This window comes from Suncus etruscus, chromosome 16 (assembly GCF_024139225.1).
Source record: "Suncus etruscus isolate mSunEtr1 chromosome 16, mSunEtr1.pri.cur, whole genome shotgun sequence".
Taxonomy (NCBI): Eukaryota; Metazoa; Chordata; class Mammalia; order Eulipotyphla; family Soricidae; genus Suncus; species Suncus etruscus.
The window spans coordinates 16,178,413-16,196,362 of NC_064863.1; the positions used below are offsets into that span (position 1 = coordinate 16,178,413).

Sequence of the window (17,950 nt, forward strand, 5' to 3'; positions counted from 1 at the left end):
AAAAATTAACCAACATAAAAGCCTGTTTGAAGTCATTTACCTAATTTAGTGCATACATTTGTCTGATATTTTATTAATGGAGAACTGTGATTTGCCTCTTGGAAGCGCTCCATGATGTGGCCTGGGTCCCAGCCAAGATAGAGAGGATCACTTAATTCCTTCACTCCCAGTCATCTGTCTTTTAATTTCAGTTCCTGTGCTTTGAGAATATAGGTCCATAAGAGCCAAAAACAGCTAATCCCCTTTGCTCTGATTAAACAAAAAAAGAAGGAAATCAGAACAGAGATGTGAAAAAGTATTTGATATTGAATTATTATTTTGCCCTGTTCAGCAAAAAAAAATCAAAATGACCTGCTAAAAAGATTTTGCAAGCAGTTTCTCCAGGCAAAAAAAAAAAAAAAAAGGTCTATATGATATTGAAAACTGAGAGCTTTGACTCGGATATACCCCTTTATTCCAACCCAACTATTTCCTTACATATTCTCCACCCCACCCCAATTGTTTGTCAGCCTTTGGCATCCCAGAGCCATTTTTCATTAGGCTCTGTGTCTCTCTATCTGAATGAACACAGGCAAAAGATCTAAGACCAGGCTAAACTTCACCCTATTCACTCCATTCAGAGGCAAATGGAAGAAAAACTTGATTCTCTTTGGAAGCAGGTTTCAGTTTTGGGTTTTTGTTTGTTTGTTTGTTGTTTTTGTTTTTGTTTGGCTTTTGGGCCACACCCGGTGATGCTCAGGGGTTACTCCTGACTATGCGCTCAGAAGTTGCTCCTGGCTTGGGGGACCATATGGGACACGGGGGGGATCGAACTGCGGTCCATCCTAGGCTAGCGCAGGCAAGGCAGGCACCTTATCTCTAGCGCCACCACGCCGGCCCCATGTTTGTTTGTTTTAAGTGACAATTCAGTCAGAGCTGCCAGAGCTTCCTCTACTTCTCTATTAGGGGAAAATTCCTGTATTAGTCTCCAACTTGCCCAGGTGGAAGTGAAGGATGTATACGGCCTATTTTCTTGTTTCTAAACTGCTTTTCTCTCTTCTAGTCGACTCCATTCCAACAACCTGTACTGTGACTGCCATCTGGCCTGGCTCTCTGACTGGCTGCGCCAGAGACCCCGGGTGGGCCTTTACACACAGTGTATGGGCCCATCCCACCTGCGGGGACATAACGTAGCCGAGGTGCAAAAGCGAGAATTTGTCTGCAGTGGTAAGGGAGCAAGAAAGAAAACATAGGCGGTTGTGTTAACGTCTGCCCTGACCTAACAAAATTGTGTGGGGCACTTGCCTCATTTGTTTGTGTGATGCTCACTGATGTGCATTTGTGCACTAAATCTTCTGGGAATCCTGTTTCCATGAGCATAAAGCTACATCCTAAGACATGTGTGCGTGGATAACAAAGATAGATCCCTTGTACAGAGGTCTGGAGGGAAGCCGGTTCAGTTTCTATTTCAGTTGAAATGTAAATAATGAGTGATCATAGTTTCAATCTGTGTTGACCTGAGGAAACATGATGAATTCATCCCACTGGGAATTGAAAGAAAAAAGTAGTTCAAGGTGGTCATTGAGGGACAGAAAGCATGTTAGAATTTCAGGGATATTATTGTTCAGTTCTGCTAAAGAAAAGTACATGATTTGTTTGGGGAGCAATAAATAGAAACCACTAATGAGACATCGGATTTTAAAAAGATATCACCAGGTGACATGTATTTCATTTTTCCTATATGTGCTTATGCATCTGTCCTTATGTACGGATGTAAGATACATCTGATTTTACATGCATTTATCTTGTGTCACCAGTCTTATAAAAAACACCCTAAAGAAATAAATTACTACTTTTAAGGGTTCAAGGGCCAACTGGTAATGCTCTCATCTTATTCCTGGCTCTGCACTCAGAAATCATTCCTGGCAGGCTCAAGAGACAATATGGGATGCTGAGGAGAGAATCTTGGATGACTGTATGCAAGACAAGCTCCTTCCCTGCTATACTATCTCCCCAGTCCCTAGTGTCTGATGACTTGATAGTAACTTTGAGTTCATTCGGAGGTGCTCAGCAGCTTTTGTTGACTCTGTGCTATGCTTATAGAACCATATGTGGTGCTGAGTCCATGGAATCTAACCACATGCCTTTACCCTGAACTTCCTTTTTAGTCTCCAAATAAAATTATCTTTATATTGAGATTGAAGCTCAGAGAAAAAGGACCACTGAGTAATCTTGTCCAAATTTATATAGTTGATATAGATTGTATATATATACAAATATATGTATTTTGTGTATTTTATTTATACACAATTATATAAAATGTATTTGTTCATATATACATAAATCTATATTGACGTTGCATTGACTTTCATTAACATAATTTTTATAACTATTTTCCCCATTCTGCTGCAAAAGCATCTATCCAACTGTAACAAAACAATTTTTTAACATGCAATGCATTTAAGTGAGTTTGCAGCCTCTTAAAGGAATGAGTGATATGTCAGTACAGGACTGTATTGTATTTTCATCGACTGCCCTTTGGTATGTTTTTTTCCCCAAACTTTATAATCCAACACGTTTTTTCCTATCACCTCTTGGGTTATTCTCAATGGGACTGATTGTTTTTATTTTTTAATGACACGATGAAATGACTAACCAATTGTTACTAACCACTGTTTTCTCTCTTCACTTTTTCCTTCCTGCTTTCTAGATGAGGAAGAAGGCAAGTCCACATTTATTTCTTAGACTGAGACCACTATTGATAAGTGTGAGAGCTTGTTGAGAGGGGTGGGTGAAGGAATCTGCAGGCATAACGCTGCCCTTCTGGCACCTTCCTGCAGGGTGAAATAGCTTCTCTGTCCCAGCAATGCTGTTGGATGTCAGTTAGCTGACCTTCTGTTATTTATCATTCACATAGCAAAATCTCCTTCAAAATGAATTGGTTTCTAAAACCGAGTACTAAAATTTCAAACCCAACTACAAGCATGCTTGTAATCATGGTGCTTAAATAAAGATTCATATTAAAATAAATAAATAAATAAATCAAATTTCAAACCATGTCGTGAAAAAGGAACTTGAGAGATGAACAACTACATGCATGATACAAATTGTTATTTGTATCTTCAAAGAAAGCCATAATTAAAGTCTTTAAAGGAAGACTTCAAATTTTGCACAAACAAATTTTCCTTGCATTAGTAGCATATAAATGTATAGTCAATGTTTATGTTTGCCCATGTGGAAATTTCAATCTTTGACCTTTTTTTAAGAAAAGGTTAAGCTATAAAAATTCAATAAAAAAAGTTTATTTAAGTTTATTATAAATAAAATAGACATATGCCTGAAATTTCTGAATTAGGGGAATGATTTTGCATAGAAATCTAGTTCTGAATTCAAATTTAGTGTTTCTCACAAATAATTTTAAGTCTTCAAAATTATCATTTTATAATTTTTTAATTTTTCATTTGAGTTTTATCCCCAACAGTCAAATGCATGCTTCCTAAAATAATTTAGACATTTAAGATCACTTTAAGATCAGATATTTAGAGAAATGTATTTTTGTTTCATATTAGGACTTACCATTTGAGATAATCTTGAATGTGTCACAATTTTGAAAATTAAGTGAAAACTTATAATGCTGTTTTCTTTTTTTCTTTTCCAGGTCACCAGTCATTTATGGCTCCTTCTTGTAGTGTTTTACACTGTCCGGCTGCTTGTACCTGTAGCAACAATATCGTGGATTGCCGAGGGAAAGGGCTCCCTGAGATTCCCACAAATCTGCCTGAGACCATCACAGAAATGTATGTGTCCCAAAAGTCCCTCTTACCCTCTCTGCTTCCCAGAGATCCAAAACATGACTTTTCTTGTTGATTTAAGAGAAATATGATCAATTAATTTAGAAAAATCTTCCTTTCCAGAACTGTATTAAAATTTATTCTGTTTAATTACAGATTTTGCTGTAGTGCTTAGGTATTTTTTTTTGGTTTATTTTTTGTAACATAAGTTGAACTCAAATACATGCATTTGAAGAAATGAAAAGAAATGCACATGCTACCCTTGAAATGATGTTAATAGGCTTTTGTTAAAAAAAAAATGTATTATAGGGGCCAGAGCGAAAGAGCACCAATAGGGCATTTACCTTACATGTGGCTGACCCAGGACAGACCTCTGTTTGATCCCCATATGGGATCCCCAAGCCAGGAGTGATTTCTGAGTGCATAGCCAGGAGTAACCCCTGAGTGTCACCGGGTGAGGCACAAGAAAAAAATGTATTATAGTCCATGATTTACAAAGTTACTCATAGTTGAGTTTTAGAGAGGACAGAGTTCTAAAACCAATCTCGTCATTAGTGTCAACTTCCCACCAACAATGTTCCCAGGTTCCCTATCCACCACTCCCTGTCATCCAGCCTGCAACCTGATTGACACCTTTTATTAGTTTGGTTTTTTACAGTGTGTATTTATTGATTTCAGAGTTGTTGACTATGTGGTTTGGATATTTAGCTATATGACTTATCTACAACATCAATCTAAATGCCCATGTTCCCCTACCCATTACTTTTCATCTGCTTCTTCTTCCAACACCCCTAAATCTTTATGCTACTAGACTTCTCAAGCAAAAGGACTAGTTGTAGCTTGTTCAAACTGTTCAGTTTTTAGAACCTCCTGTCCCTCTATAGCACAGATTTGTGGGGCAAGCAATTATAGAAGAACTGAACTGGGGTTCACGCAGTACAAGATAACCACAAGTGTGGTACATGTGCAAGGGAAAACAGATTTGAAGAACAGGCCCACAATTTTTCTTTAGGAATCACATATAGACAGGCACTTTTTTTAAAACATTTATTTATTTATTTTGGCTTTTGGGCCACACCAAGCAGTGCTTTATGCTCTGTGGCTCTGTGCTCAGAAATCGCTCCTGACAGGCTCAGGGGATCATATGGCATGCCGGGAATTGAACCCAGATCTGACCCGGGTCGGCCACTTGCAAGGCAAATGCTGTACTATATCTCTGGCCCTGGACAGTTAGTTGCAGTTAGAAAATACTTTAGAGAGAGAGAAGTGAGACATTACTCTATAGAGCAACAGCATTTATGAAATAAATTCAGCACATTTTCTTCAGAGAGGAAAGTGTCCGTCAGGTAAAGAGAAACTTGAAAGTTGAAATTAAAGCTATACATTGATATACACAGGTGGTACATGCTATAAAAGAGAAGTAGAGTTCAAGGTGCTTTTTAGATGTAAATGGAGGCCAGGTTGCCGTGGTTAATGTGAGGCAGACCTTTAACCCAAAGTGCAGGTTGTGAGACTGAGGAGCAAATGACCTACTTCTACCACAGAAATTGATGGTGGTTGTTGCTTTTGAACAGAAATAGTTTAGGTTGGAATGGTAGTACAGTAGACACAGAAAGAAGCTTTTAGAATTAATGAAAATCGTAAGCAGAGGCAGGAACAGAGACACTGGAATTGATGCTCAAAATAGTGCACAAAAGTTGCAGGAGTAGATTGAATCCAGTTCCTTTATTTAGCAATCCATAAAAGTCAGCACTGTTATAATCTAATTTTCTAAACAACAAAAAAGAGTTATTTTTAATTTAAGTAATAAAGAATTTTAGTCTTAATTATTTTTTTGATGAGTGGGAGTGGAAGAATGTGTTTGGAAACAATTTTTGTTTTTGAATCTTCAAGAAAATATTAAGCAGTTTTGTGCCAAGATTCAGCCAAAGAAAGGAAGCGGAGATAGATTCATACAACTATAATTCTCAAGTGAAATGTCAATGGAGAAGAAGTTGATCAAAAGCAAGTGGGAATGATGATTTGTGAGCAGATAAGGTTTAACTATTGCTGGTGCTTACATAATGGAATAGACAAGGGAATGAACCAATGAACCAAAGAAAAATGAACCAAAGATGTATATAGAATTTTTACCACCGGGGATGAGAAGATGTTTATAGCAATGTATATTAAAAGTTAAGGAAACAAGGCCTGGAGGAGTGGCGCAGAGGTAGGGCTTTTGCCTTGCATATGCTAACCTAGGACAGACCAAGGTTCTATCCCCAAGCATCTCATATGGTCCCCCAAGCCAGGAGCAAATTCTGAGCGCAGAGCCAGGAGTAACCTGTGAGCATCACAGGGTATAAAAATAATAAATTTGAGGTTATTTTTTAAGATGCAAACGGTTACAGTCTTTAGAATTTAGGGGGGAAAATGTGTGTAAAGAACAATTAGAATGTGAGATTGGGAATGACGTATGCTGGTGTAAGATTGTTTTGGACATGGGAGGGAATTGGTCAAGTTCCCAATTTTTGGATGTCTTTGGTTGACAAAAAGGAGCATGTCATTGACATATGAGATTAAAACATGGCATTTGATATGGCTTATTTTTATATTTTTTTATCATTACATTGTTGTTCTGTTTGGTAGGATCTCTAGATTTTGAATTTAGAGCATAAAGGTTATGAATAGTAGAATTTAGTAATATAAAAGTTTGGTTCAATGTGTATTTCTTGGATTATCCTCTATTGAGGATGATGGTGTATCAAGTAAGCTAAAATAAATTGCATTTATTAACATATAAAAACATAAATGAAGCCTACATGAATTTTACTTGTCTGATTATTACATTTTCAGTTCTATTGATGGTTCATCTGGTCATAAATCATAATGATCCTGACTTCTAGAAAAATACTCTTATCACCATTCAGTATAATATATACCTTAGTAACATATCACTCATTTATTTTATCTATTTTTCATATTTTATTAGGAAAAGTAAATCAATAATATTTATAAATGTGGGAATAAGATTAATATAAATGCTTTTCTTATGAGGGACTCAAAATTTAATATGTCACTTTGGAAATTATATCTACTCCTTTTCAGTTTATAAATTTGGATTATATAATAAATTATGGAGATTAATTCTCTATGACATGTTTTCAGATATTTAATCATTCAATGATTTTTAGATATTTTTTAATGTGTACTAATTTCTTTATTCTTAACAACTATCATGATAAAATCTAACCATTAAAACCATTATGAATATGTTTTTATAGAGAAGCAGTTTGCTGCTTATAAATCTGGATAGAAAAACTCAATTGATCCTAGTAGTTTTTTTTTTTTATATCTTGCAAGTATAATTTTGGATTTCTAGGTATTTTCTCATTTACCCAAATCAATTATTTAGGTAGATCCATAGGAAAAATTGTTTAGAACTCATAATTGGTATAAATAGTAATAAGACTAAAAAGACATTAATATTTATGTATGACCAATAATACACACATTTTACCATCTGATGTTTTCATTGTCTTTTATGGGGATGTTTATCGGATTTGATATATAATGTTAATATATATTTAATTTACATTAAATTATTTATGTAATTTATTTAGAGGAATTAATAAAAATTAGAAATAGAAACCAGTATATATACTGAATGATTTCTCCAAGACCATATTACTCTATGATCTATGATCTTTTCTCCTATTTGTAGAGTAGGCTAGAAATACATCTTCATTTTTTATTAATAACTTTATTTAAGCACCATGGTTACATACAATGTTTGTGGTTGGGTTTCAGTCATAAAAGTACATCCCCTTTCACCAGTGCAATCTTCCCATCACCAATGCTCCTCACTCCATCCTCCCCCATGATTTTAACAGCACTTAATCATTAAGATTTTTTGTATTTTATACATTGTGCATTTTATATCATTGTACTTATGATTGCTTAACACACTTTTATTTCCTACTATACTGGAAGCTATATAAAGGCAGTAACCTGTTTAATTGTGCTCACTACAGTTCACCCAGCAACAAATATGGCACATAGTTTATTCTTGTTCAATATGATGTTTATAAGTTGAATGAATGGATTGTTTAATATATTAAATGTTTAGAGCATATTTTTTCTGGATAGAGCTATATTAAATAATGCAGAGATGAAAAATTAGAGCATTTAATTTTTTCATTGTCAAAAAATTGTTTTTATGTACCTGCATGTATAAAACCATCCAAACAAATGTCATAGGATATTTAATGGGATGGACTAAAATGGAACCATAAAATTAAAGATTCATTTGTCAAACATTTCTATTTCCCATACTAACTTGTAGTCTGCTCTCTACACATCCCTGTAAGTTTTCTTTATTCTTTTCTAAGCTTAACAATATGTTTCTTAATAAATAATAAATCTTGCCTTCATACATAATAATAATTCACTATTCATACATAGAGACTTCTTTCTATATGGTCCCTTTTTGCTGGAAAGACTATCTATATTTATCTCAGATCCCTTAAAATTTATCTGTTTTGCTGTTTAAAAAAAATAGAGTCTTATACAAATTAAGAAATCTAACTAAATAAGTTTTTAATGTGAAGTGGCTCTAGTGTTAATCTGGCTCTAGTGTTATTTGGCTCCAGTAGCCATTTTCTCCCTTATTCAATTTGGTTTTTTTTTGTTTGTTTGTTTTTCGTTTTTTGTTTTTCGGGCCACACCCTCAAGTTTGATGCTCAGGGGTTACTCCTGGCTAAATGCTCAGAAATTGCCCCTGGCTTGTGGGGGACCATATGGGACACCAGCGGATCGAACCGCAGTTCCTCCTTGGCTAGCGCTTGCAAGGCAAACACCTTACATCTAGCACCACCTCACCGCCCCCCCCCCTTATTCAATTTGTAATGCAAAAGTAGTCATGGCTTATTAATGTTTATTACTGTAAAAATTAAAAATTTTGATAATCATAGAGATATTCTCATGTTCAGAAAAGTAGAACAACAGATCTTTAGAGACCATGCATATAAGAAAATATAGAGAACAGGAGAATATCAATGCTCACACTGAACCAGTTGTGTATCATATTACCTTATTTCTAGTACTACAAAATTATCATACTGCTGTTAGATGTTCTCCTGTCTCCAGAATTTTGTTTAATAAAATTGATCACAGTTGGTGTTTTAATGGCTATCAGACTCTTTTGGTAGACTGCTGGCTTAATGAGAACAGACAAAGCTAGTTTCCCTAACTATGATTCCATCAACATTTCTCCAGCAGCAGTTTACCATATTGTGAATGAGGTCAGCCACTTGGGACAGCAGAGGACCATCAGGGATAGGACAGTGTAGAGAATTTCTAAGTCATCAGTTACACATAGTAAAAAGGGTTCATCAAAAATATGAAGCAATGAGAAAGAGAAAAGTAGAAGTAGAATCTGAAGTTTCAGATTAAAGTTAATTTAAGTTTAGCAAAAACTTAAGTCCAGGTTCCACTAAATCTTCTCAATACCCTCCTTTTCTAAAACATTGCTGCCTGTAAACTTCATTTTCATACATACAGGTAGCATGTTCATTGGATATCTATGTGAAAACTGGACCCTGACCTCAAAAATATTACAAGTTTTATATCTGCCTAATAAATTTTATAAGTTATATTTTGAGGAAATAAATTTTGACTGTGAAACACTGGGCTGCTGTAATGGAGATTTTTACTTCTCCAGTATAATATGGTAAATATCTCTTGAAGTCCTTAGACATAAATTTGATATCTCAAGAAGAAAAGTAGAAGATAGCTTACAACAATTTATCATAAACAGACACTCACTATTGTTTTATGGACAACCCAGAAGGGCTTAACTCCTAGTTCAGTATTTAAATATTCACACACGGTGGTGTATAAGGTTCAATACCGCATATACAAATACATTGTAGTGCTTTACACCTATACTATCTCTCTGGTCTTTGCATTTTATATATTTGATATAATTGTGTACCCTACTGCCGTGGACTTTATTGCATTGTTTTTAAGGTTCATGCAATTCTTTTCTTTGAGAGAAGATCAGGAGGATGTAGAAATCATAAAAGGAAAGGGAAGCAAAGTGGACAGGTTAGATTTGAGAGTGTTGTTTCCATGAAAGTAGTTCAGAATCTCAGAAGCCCTAATGCATGTTTTTGAACATGCTATTCAAGTTAATTAAATGCAAAGAAAACTGACTTTATTGCATAAAATCACTAGATCGCTCTTATTTGTGCCATAAGAAGACTCTTTGAAGAAAGTTACATTAATGGAAGTTGACTGTGAGTTTTGGGATTACTCCTATTCATCTCCTTTCTTCTGGGTCACTTTCATATATGATCATTAAATAATGAAAGTAAGAATTATTCTTGAAGGTCAGATCTGAATACAGTCTTCACTTACAATACTGAATTTAACCTTTTAAATATATATTTTTCTTTTTCTATCTAGAAGTATATTCCAGGTGTTTATCCTTTCTGCATTCTACTTGTACACTACTTAATTCTGAAAAGATATTTTAAACCTTTGAATCCATTTCAAAGTTATCTGTCTTACTCTGAGCATAAAATCTTAATTAAATGCATGCAGCTATAAGGAGCAGATCTTGTTTTTGTGTGTAATAATACTCATTTGTATATACATGAATGTATTTTTTATGACCATCAAAGTACACTTTTACATTTTGATTTAATGAATAAAACTTCTCAAACATTGGTGTAGACATTTCTTTAGGACAATGATTTTATTTCCTTTATACTCAGGGGTAGGATAGTGTGGTTCTTATATATACTTCATATATATACTCAGGAGTGGGATATGGTGGTTCTTTGCAGTTTCTTCAGAGCATAGGTGCTGGAGTCAACATCTGGTAATATTCAACTCAGATTCAAGAATCTGACAGTTCATTGCTAGGGTCTGGTAATGCGGTTCTGCTCATTCCCAGTGTGCTGTGGGGCTAAGAGATTTTGGATGTTCAGGGGCCTGTGCAACACTGGCTAGAGATTTCATCACCTTGATACTGGAAGACCTGTTTTTCTCCCAGTTCTTTGAGCTCTCTTCTGGGCCCACTAATTTTCTAAGCAGCAGGACCAATTTGCATTTCCAATAATGATGCAGAATTTTCTTTTCCCCTTACCCCACTAATATGCATCTCATCAGTTGATATTAGCCATCCTAGTAGGTGGCTTTCACTTGCTTTTCCCTACCTTTTAAAAACTTTTTTATTTACTTATTGAGCTTTCTTCTGTACTCTTTAGCAAAATGTTTTCTCATGTCTTTGGCTCACTTTTCATTTGGATTATTTGTTTTGATTTTGTTTCCTATTGAGTTATTATTTATTATGCTCTAGGGGCATTGCTCTTGGAGCTCAGGGGTTACTCTTGGTTCTTTTGCTCAAAGATGACTCCGCGTAGTGGTCAGAGCTTCGTGTAGTACTTGGGATTGAATCTGGGTTGGCCCATATTCAAGGCAAATGCCCCATATACTATCTCTCGTACTTGCTACTAGTGAGTTATATGAGTTTGTTATAATTTTTGCAGATCAAATCTTCTATGTATTATATGGGAATATTTCCATCCTTTCTGTTGATTTTTTATAATTTCCTGAATTTTCATTTCTTATATATACTTTATTTTAACCAAAGAAAATGGCATATGTAAATCATGTAACTTGGGGATAGAATGATATTACAGCAAGTAAGGCATTATACTGTTATGCAGCATATATGATTACAGCATCATATGTGGTTCCTCCAAACCCCACCAGGAGTAGCTTTGACTGCATTATATGTAGCCCAAAAGCAAAAAGAAATAACTGTTTGCTTGTTGTTGGATTGTGCACATTTAAGCAGAGGGCAATAATAAAAGAAAAATATAGACTTCTGAATCAGAATGTTGTACTATTAGTTTAAAACAGAAATGAGCATGATAGATTTATAAGATGGCAAAAACTGTGAGAAAAACTAGAATAAACAGTCCATGTTTACTGATGTAAAAGTCTATGAAATGTGACTGTTCCTTTTGCCATAAAAGAACATCTGGGTACAGATCCTTTGTCATATGCATTGCAAACTCAACTAAATATTTTTGAGTGCCAACCCTATGTCAGAGATTAAAGGACACAATATGGCTGTCTGATTATTATGGTGCCAATAGCTGATGCATTAGTTAAACAGAATCATTTAAAACTGTATGAGAAGTCATAAAATATGTACCTGTAAAAGAAACATAGCAAAGGGGATACCTTATCAAGGAAACTGATGGAATATCAAGATTATTTCACAAGTAGCGAAATTTCTAAGCATGTGCAAAATTCTAGAAGAGTCTTTGAGGAATTAAAGTAGTCTTAAATCATTCTTTTAGCACAAACCTTAATTTTAAAGTATCACAGGCCTTGAACGATAACTGGATACAAGGAATAAATCTTTGAGAAGGCTGGTGTTGTGATCAGTGTTGCTTTTTTTTTAAGAATGCTAATATGAACTTAGAGCATTTGATGAAAGGACAAAGCCACTGTTAATGTTTTAGCAACATTTTTTTTTTAAGGAAGAATGAAGACTAGGGCCAGACCAACAGAATAGTGTATAGGGCACTTGTCTTGCATTTACCAAACCCACACTTTACCCCTGGCACAGCATATGGTTCCCCAAATGCCAACCAGAGTGATCCTTGATCTAGGGAGAGTTTGGAATCACTTCTGGGCACTGGGTGTGACTCAAAAAATAAATAAGTATAAATAAATGAGGACAGCAGTAATGAGATGTCATCCTAAGAGATAACCCTATTGTTGTGGTGAAATATACCTAATCATTTCTATATAAAAAAATGAAGACCTATGAGTATTGAAATAGTTATGGTTAAGCTTTGTCATAAAATGAAGTAATTTTGGGGGCTGGAGCAATAGCACAGTGGTAGGGCATTTACCTTGCATGAGGCCAACCCAGGATGGACCTGGTTCAATTCCCAGCATCCCATATGTTCCCCCTAGTCTGACAAGAACAATTTCTGAGTGCAGAGCCAGGAACACAATTGGGTGTGCACCCCCCCCAAAAAAAATTAAGTTATTTAGAATATATACTCTTACTGATGAACAAATAAATCAGTCATTGTAGGAATTTATAGAATTTATTTGTTTATATATTCAGTTAGATTCAGTTAAAATTTTAGATAGCTCACATACTGCTTCTAGTTTTAGTATTATTTAAATGGTAGAAAAAAAAACCATAATGAATAACTTGACAGTAACCAATGACAGGGAAAGGCAGAATAAAAATTGTTCTTCACTCATTTAATAATGTAAAACAAATATTGGATAGATTGTTTATGATGTTTTAAAATGTAAAATGATTATCAAATAGATAATTTCCTCAGTGCCATCTCTTATAGTAATTATTCACAGTGTTTCTGTTAGTAATGAAAAAATAAACAAGTAAATCTTCTAAATTTTTTTCATTTCTAGAATAATTGCTAAAGAAAAATCACAATGAAGACTTATTATATTGGTATTGAAACACTGAATTTATAGATTGTTCTAAAATCAGTGAGCCCCAAGCCTAAGTCAGTATTTCCTGCTCAATCCAAAGTGATTGTGTGTATTGAGTGTATCTTTATATTAGCATGTGCCTATATGAATAAACACATACAATGTTAATACATCCATAAGGCTATTAAAATATTAAATATGAAATCAGTGGAAAAGTACACACCATTTATGTCTTGCTTTACTGCTTGGGTTTCAAATGGAGACAATGTTATTTTTACTATAAAAACATAAATTTACCTTACCCTCAGGAGACTACACCCTAAATCAAGATCAGATGAGCTAAAATAAAATGAAGAAAATGGAAAAATTTGAGGAACTAGTCATTTTGAGACCAGAATGGCTGATAAGCAATGAGTATGGAAAGAGTGTTTGAGCAAAAGCACTAGCTCTATGCAAAGAATGTCCCTCTGGAGGCCAATATTCACTCAGCCGCTGGAGATATTTATGAAATGAAAAAGGTCTAGGGACCAAAATTACATAACATAAAAAGACATTCTCATCTAAAATATCTGGGGTCATTTTATATAAGGATGTATGAAGGATTGTAGTCGCATCAGTTTTAGGCTAAAGCTAGAAAACCCATTCCAGAAATATATAAAGTACTTGCTTTTGAATTATTATAGAATAGCCACGGAAATCATTTAAGTCATAAGAAAAGGGCTACTTCCTTTTCAATGCTTGTCTGATGCTACCAATGATGAGAATGCTTGGTTCTGTGGAGTAGGACAAGATTCTGAAGTGAGAGTCAGTGTGAAGTCTCTCCTCCTTAACCCCATTAAATCTATGTTCTATGCTCCAGCAGCTGTTTTTGTCATTTATGTTAAAAGCAGATGGGAAAAATGCACAGAACTGTCAGTTTTATTACCATGTATAATTAGCATCTGGGTTGTATGTTACAGATACAATCAACCCAAACTCGTATTTTATTGTGGTTCTAAAAAGTTTCTTAAGTTTTTGAGACTATTTCTGAATGAGATAAAAATGTTACATTTGAATCCTATTTATTATGTAAATAGCAACCTTTCATAGGTTTTTAGTCTTCCTTTTGAATGATGTTGGTGTGTATTTAGTATATTGTTCCTTAGTTATGTGAAAATCTCTTGTTTGTGTTTTTTAATATGTTTGAAATCGCATATAATTCACAGTAGAAATTGTCATGTATCAGGCACATTAATTTAATCTTTGCATTTTTTGTGTAATATAATCTGTATATTAATGACATATATACTATGTCTTAAGTCTTATGTCTTACTTAAGCTATACACATATCATCATGATTTTATCCATGTTACTGCTTTCATGGTAGAAAAAAATCATATTTTTTCAACTCATAACTTTTACTATGACACTCCACTACATTTATGTTCCACATTTTTTCTGGAAGACGAATTGGGAGAGGAGAAAGATTGACATTTTTGCAAGCTCCACAGTGATAATTACTGGCAGATTTAGAATTTAATTCAAGTGAACATACAGCTAATACTTTTAATCACTAAATAATAAAAACAAATACCTCTCAAGGGGGCTTTTCCTGCAATAGCATGTGGATATTATTTTCTATAGTTGGCTAAAAATAATTTAATTTCAAAAATATTGAGCATACCATCCCCTAAGAGGTGAATGCGAATAAACTAAATTTTTCATTTAATGTTCCATTGTTTAATGCTTGTAAATGTCTTAGGAATTAAGGGGAATTCTTTCATGGTCCAGTTACCCTGTGTATTATATACTCTCCTAAGGTAATATTTGTTTACTGACAAACAGGTTATTTTATATGATCCAGGACAGTTATATCTGCATATTGTTCAGAGTATAAAAGTTTTATGATATTAAAGCCTACATGTCTATTGGTGATGTTCTAGATCTATAAATTTTATACATGGATCCAAAAAGCAATATATGTTGTTTGCATTTTATTTCTTAGGAATTTTAGAAGTGTGGAGATAGGCACACTTTTTAAAACACAATTATTAGGAATTTTAAAAGTTTGAGGATAGGCACACGTTTTAAAACACATTATTATAAAAAAAAAGAAGGAAAGCTGTATGGGAATATATTCAAAAGGTCTTGATTGATTAAATATATTCTGAATATTTTTATTGAAGCACTCACAAAACAGCCTCCATCTTCTTCTTTTTGAATTTCATAATTTCCCTTCTGATGAAATAGTAACAAATTTATATCTATATATGCATTTGTATATGTATTGTGATAAAATGCTTTGAGATTGTTCACTTACATACTATGTGGAAAATATTCTGGCACTTTTATATGAAAAAACTTTATAATACATGGTTTAATAACATTTTTCTCATCTATTCAATTTCTAATTTTATTTTTAACTGCAAATTCAAAATATTGAATTATTTTCCATAGAAGACTAGTATGTGGAGCTTTTTGGTTATGGAGACTTTTATCCACTGCAATAATTTTTTTAAAAAGCCACTGTACAATTTTTAACATTGGGATGTTTTTAATTAGATTCTTCATGGAACAACGGATTCAAATTTGCGCTCCATAAAATTCACTAGATTCGATGTTATTAAAGTAGATTAGTATGTAGCAGAGATGAAAATATATATTTCATTTGCTTCTTTCTTCTTCTCCTGAAAACTTACTTATATGTATTGATTTTTATAAGCTGGTCTAAATATTTTTTTATTGCCCCTCCCCTTTTTTTTAGAAGGAGGGACAATATTTGTGATCTGTTTTGTAACAGTTTATATATACAAAAATCTAAAAAAAATTTATAACTACCTAAAAGTGCATTGGAATCACACATTAGTTTTTAATTTGTCCACTAAAAAGGAAAAGAGAACATTCTGAGAAAAAGTTTATTATTTGTCATCTGTCAGTGGTAGGTTATTTTGCTTGACAATCTCTTTGAATGAAGTAGAAAATTAATGTTTTGCCTCAATGGCTGCTGAGAGAGCATCATAAAAACCAGTTAGCTGCCAAGGCAATGTAAATAACAAGATAAGTATCTATCGTTTTAAATAGTTCCTTTAGTGAACAAGATTGGAAGTAAATTGATCACTTTTTTAAGTGCAAGCAAAAGCATTGTATGCTATTGTTCAGCCTTTTATTGGCAAATTATGTAAATTAAATGGTTCTCAATATGAGGATTGAGTTCTGGTACATTACAGTAATGAACAAAATATGCTTATTACTATTATACTTGATTAATTTTGCATATAAAATCTAGCATTATTTCGTCATGCATTTTTATAACTTTTTGAGTATGTATATTTTAAAATTGGTAAGTTGGTTTGAGTTTGTAGTATCTAGTTCAATATAATTTGTTTGCTAAAGTTATATTTATCAGTGAATCTAACCACACATTAATTAAAAACTAATATATATTTGCATAGCAGTAGAAAAATAAGTAATCTAAAAACTGTACAGTATAATATGAAAATTATAAATAAATTAAAAACTTTTCAGAAAGCATACAGTAATATATAGTGTTTGAATTAGTTCACATCTGTTACTTTAGGTTGATGATGTTTAAGTTTCAATGAAGATATAAGATATTCTAAAAACCATATTGAACAAATTACCTAACTGTAAAATTAAAAACTTTATGAGTAAAATCTCTACGAGTTTATGAGCATGTCTGCTTTCAATTACCATTGAATTCCTATAATACACCATAATATCTTGTAATTAGTAGACATTAAGAAATTAATTATTTTAGGGTGAATGGTTGCTTTTTTTCCTAAATCATTTTCAAGAATCCCGAAATAAAATTTATGAAAAGTAATTATAGGGACTCATTTTGCATTACTGTTCAAATAAATCTATGACTACTAATAATTTTTATTCCTTCCCCTGTCATACTGGTATATTATTATATTATGAGCAAATTTTAACAAAATGAATTGACATTTCTTTGGCCCATATCTAAAAACAAAGTCTTTTCTCTATGACATTGTGTGTATAGCATTTTTTTCTTCTTGTTTCACTGAGTACACTTTAAACTTTTATTTTTTTTTATTTAAACAATTGTGATTTAAAAAGTTATTCATAATTGGGTTTTAGACTTACAATGTTTCAGAACCAATTCCATCATCAGTGTCAACATCCCTACACACACACACACACACACACACACACACACACACACACACACACACACACACACACCAGCCTACAATAGTAACAAGCACCTTTTTAAGTTTGGTCATTACATTTTAAACTTCTTAAGATCTAATTTCTAAGAACTGAGAAAGACATATAATGTCTTTTAAACCTTCAATAAATGATGACTCAAATACTAGTATAAGTGAGTGAAATAATTTGGTTTAAATAGCTTTTGAGGCATATATGTATGTATATCTGTATGTATAAATAATCTATATACATGTAAGTATATATATGGCCTTTTAAAAAATCTAGATAAATAGTGGCTGGAGAGACAGTGCAATAATTGGAAACCATGCTTTGCCAGGAGGGACTCAGATCTAGTCTCTGTTTCACTTGTTCCCCAGAGGACCCCAGAAGCATTCCTCAAGTTCAGAGCCTTGATCAACACAATGTATCCCCCAAAAGCAAGTAGAACAAAAAGGTCTGGATACATAATTTAAATGCCACATTGTCATATTTTACAGATCATTTATTCCTTATTTTCTGGGATATGTTTG

The 17,950-nt window shown here is 33.4% G+C and overlaps 1 protein-coding gene across 1 annotated transcript in view; it reads left to right on the forward strand.

The window, feature by feature from the left end:
• SLIT2 (slit guidance ligand 2) overlaps window positions 1-17,950 on the forward strand; it is a 375,780-nt gene that overhangs the window by 237,655 nt on the left and 120,175 nt on the right. The window contains 2 exon segments of the mRNA XM_049789962.1: window positions 1,043-1,206; window positions 3,638-3,776. Of these exon segments, the coding sequence (XP_049645919.1) occupies window positions 1,043-1,206; window positions 3,638-3,776 (303 nt within the window).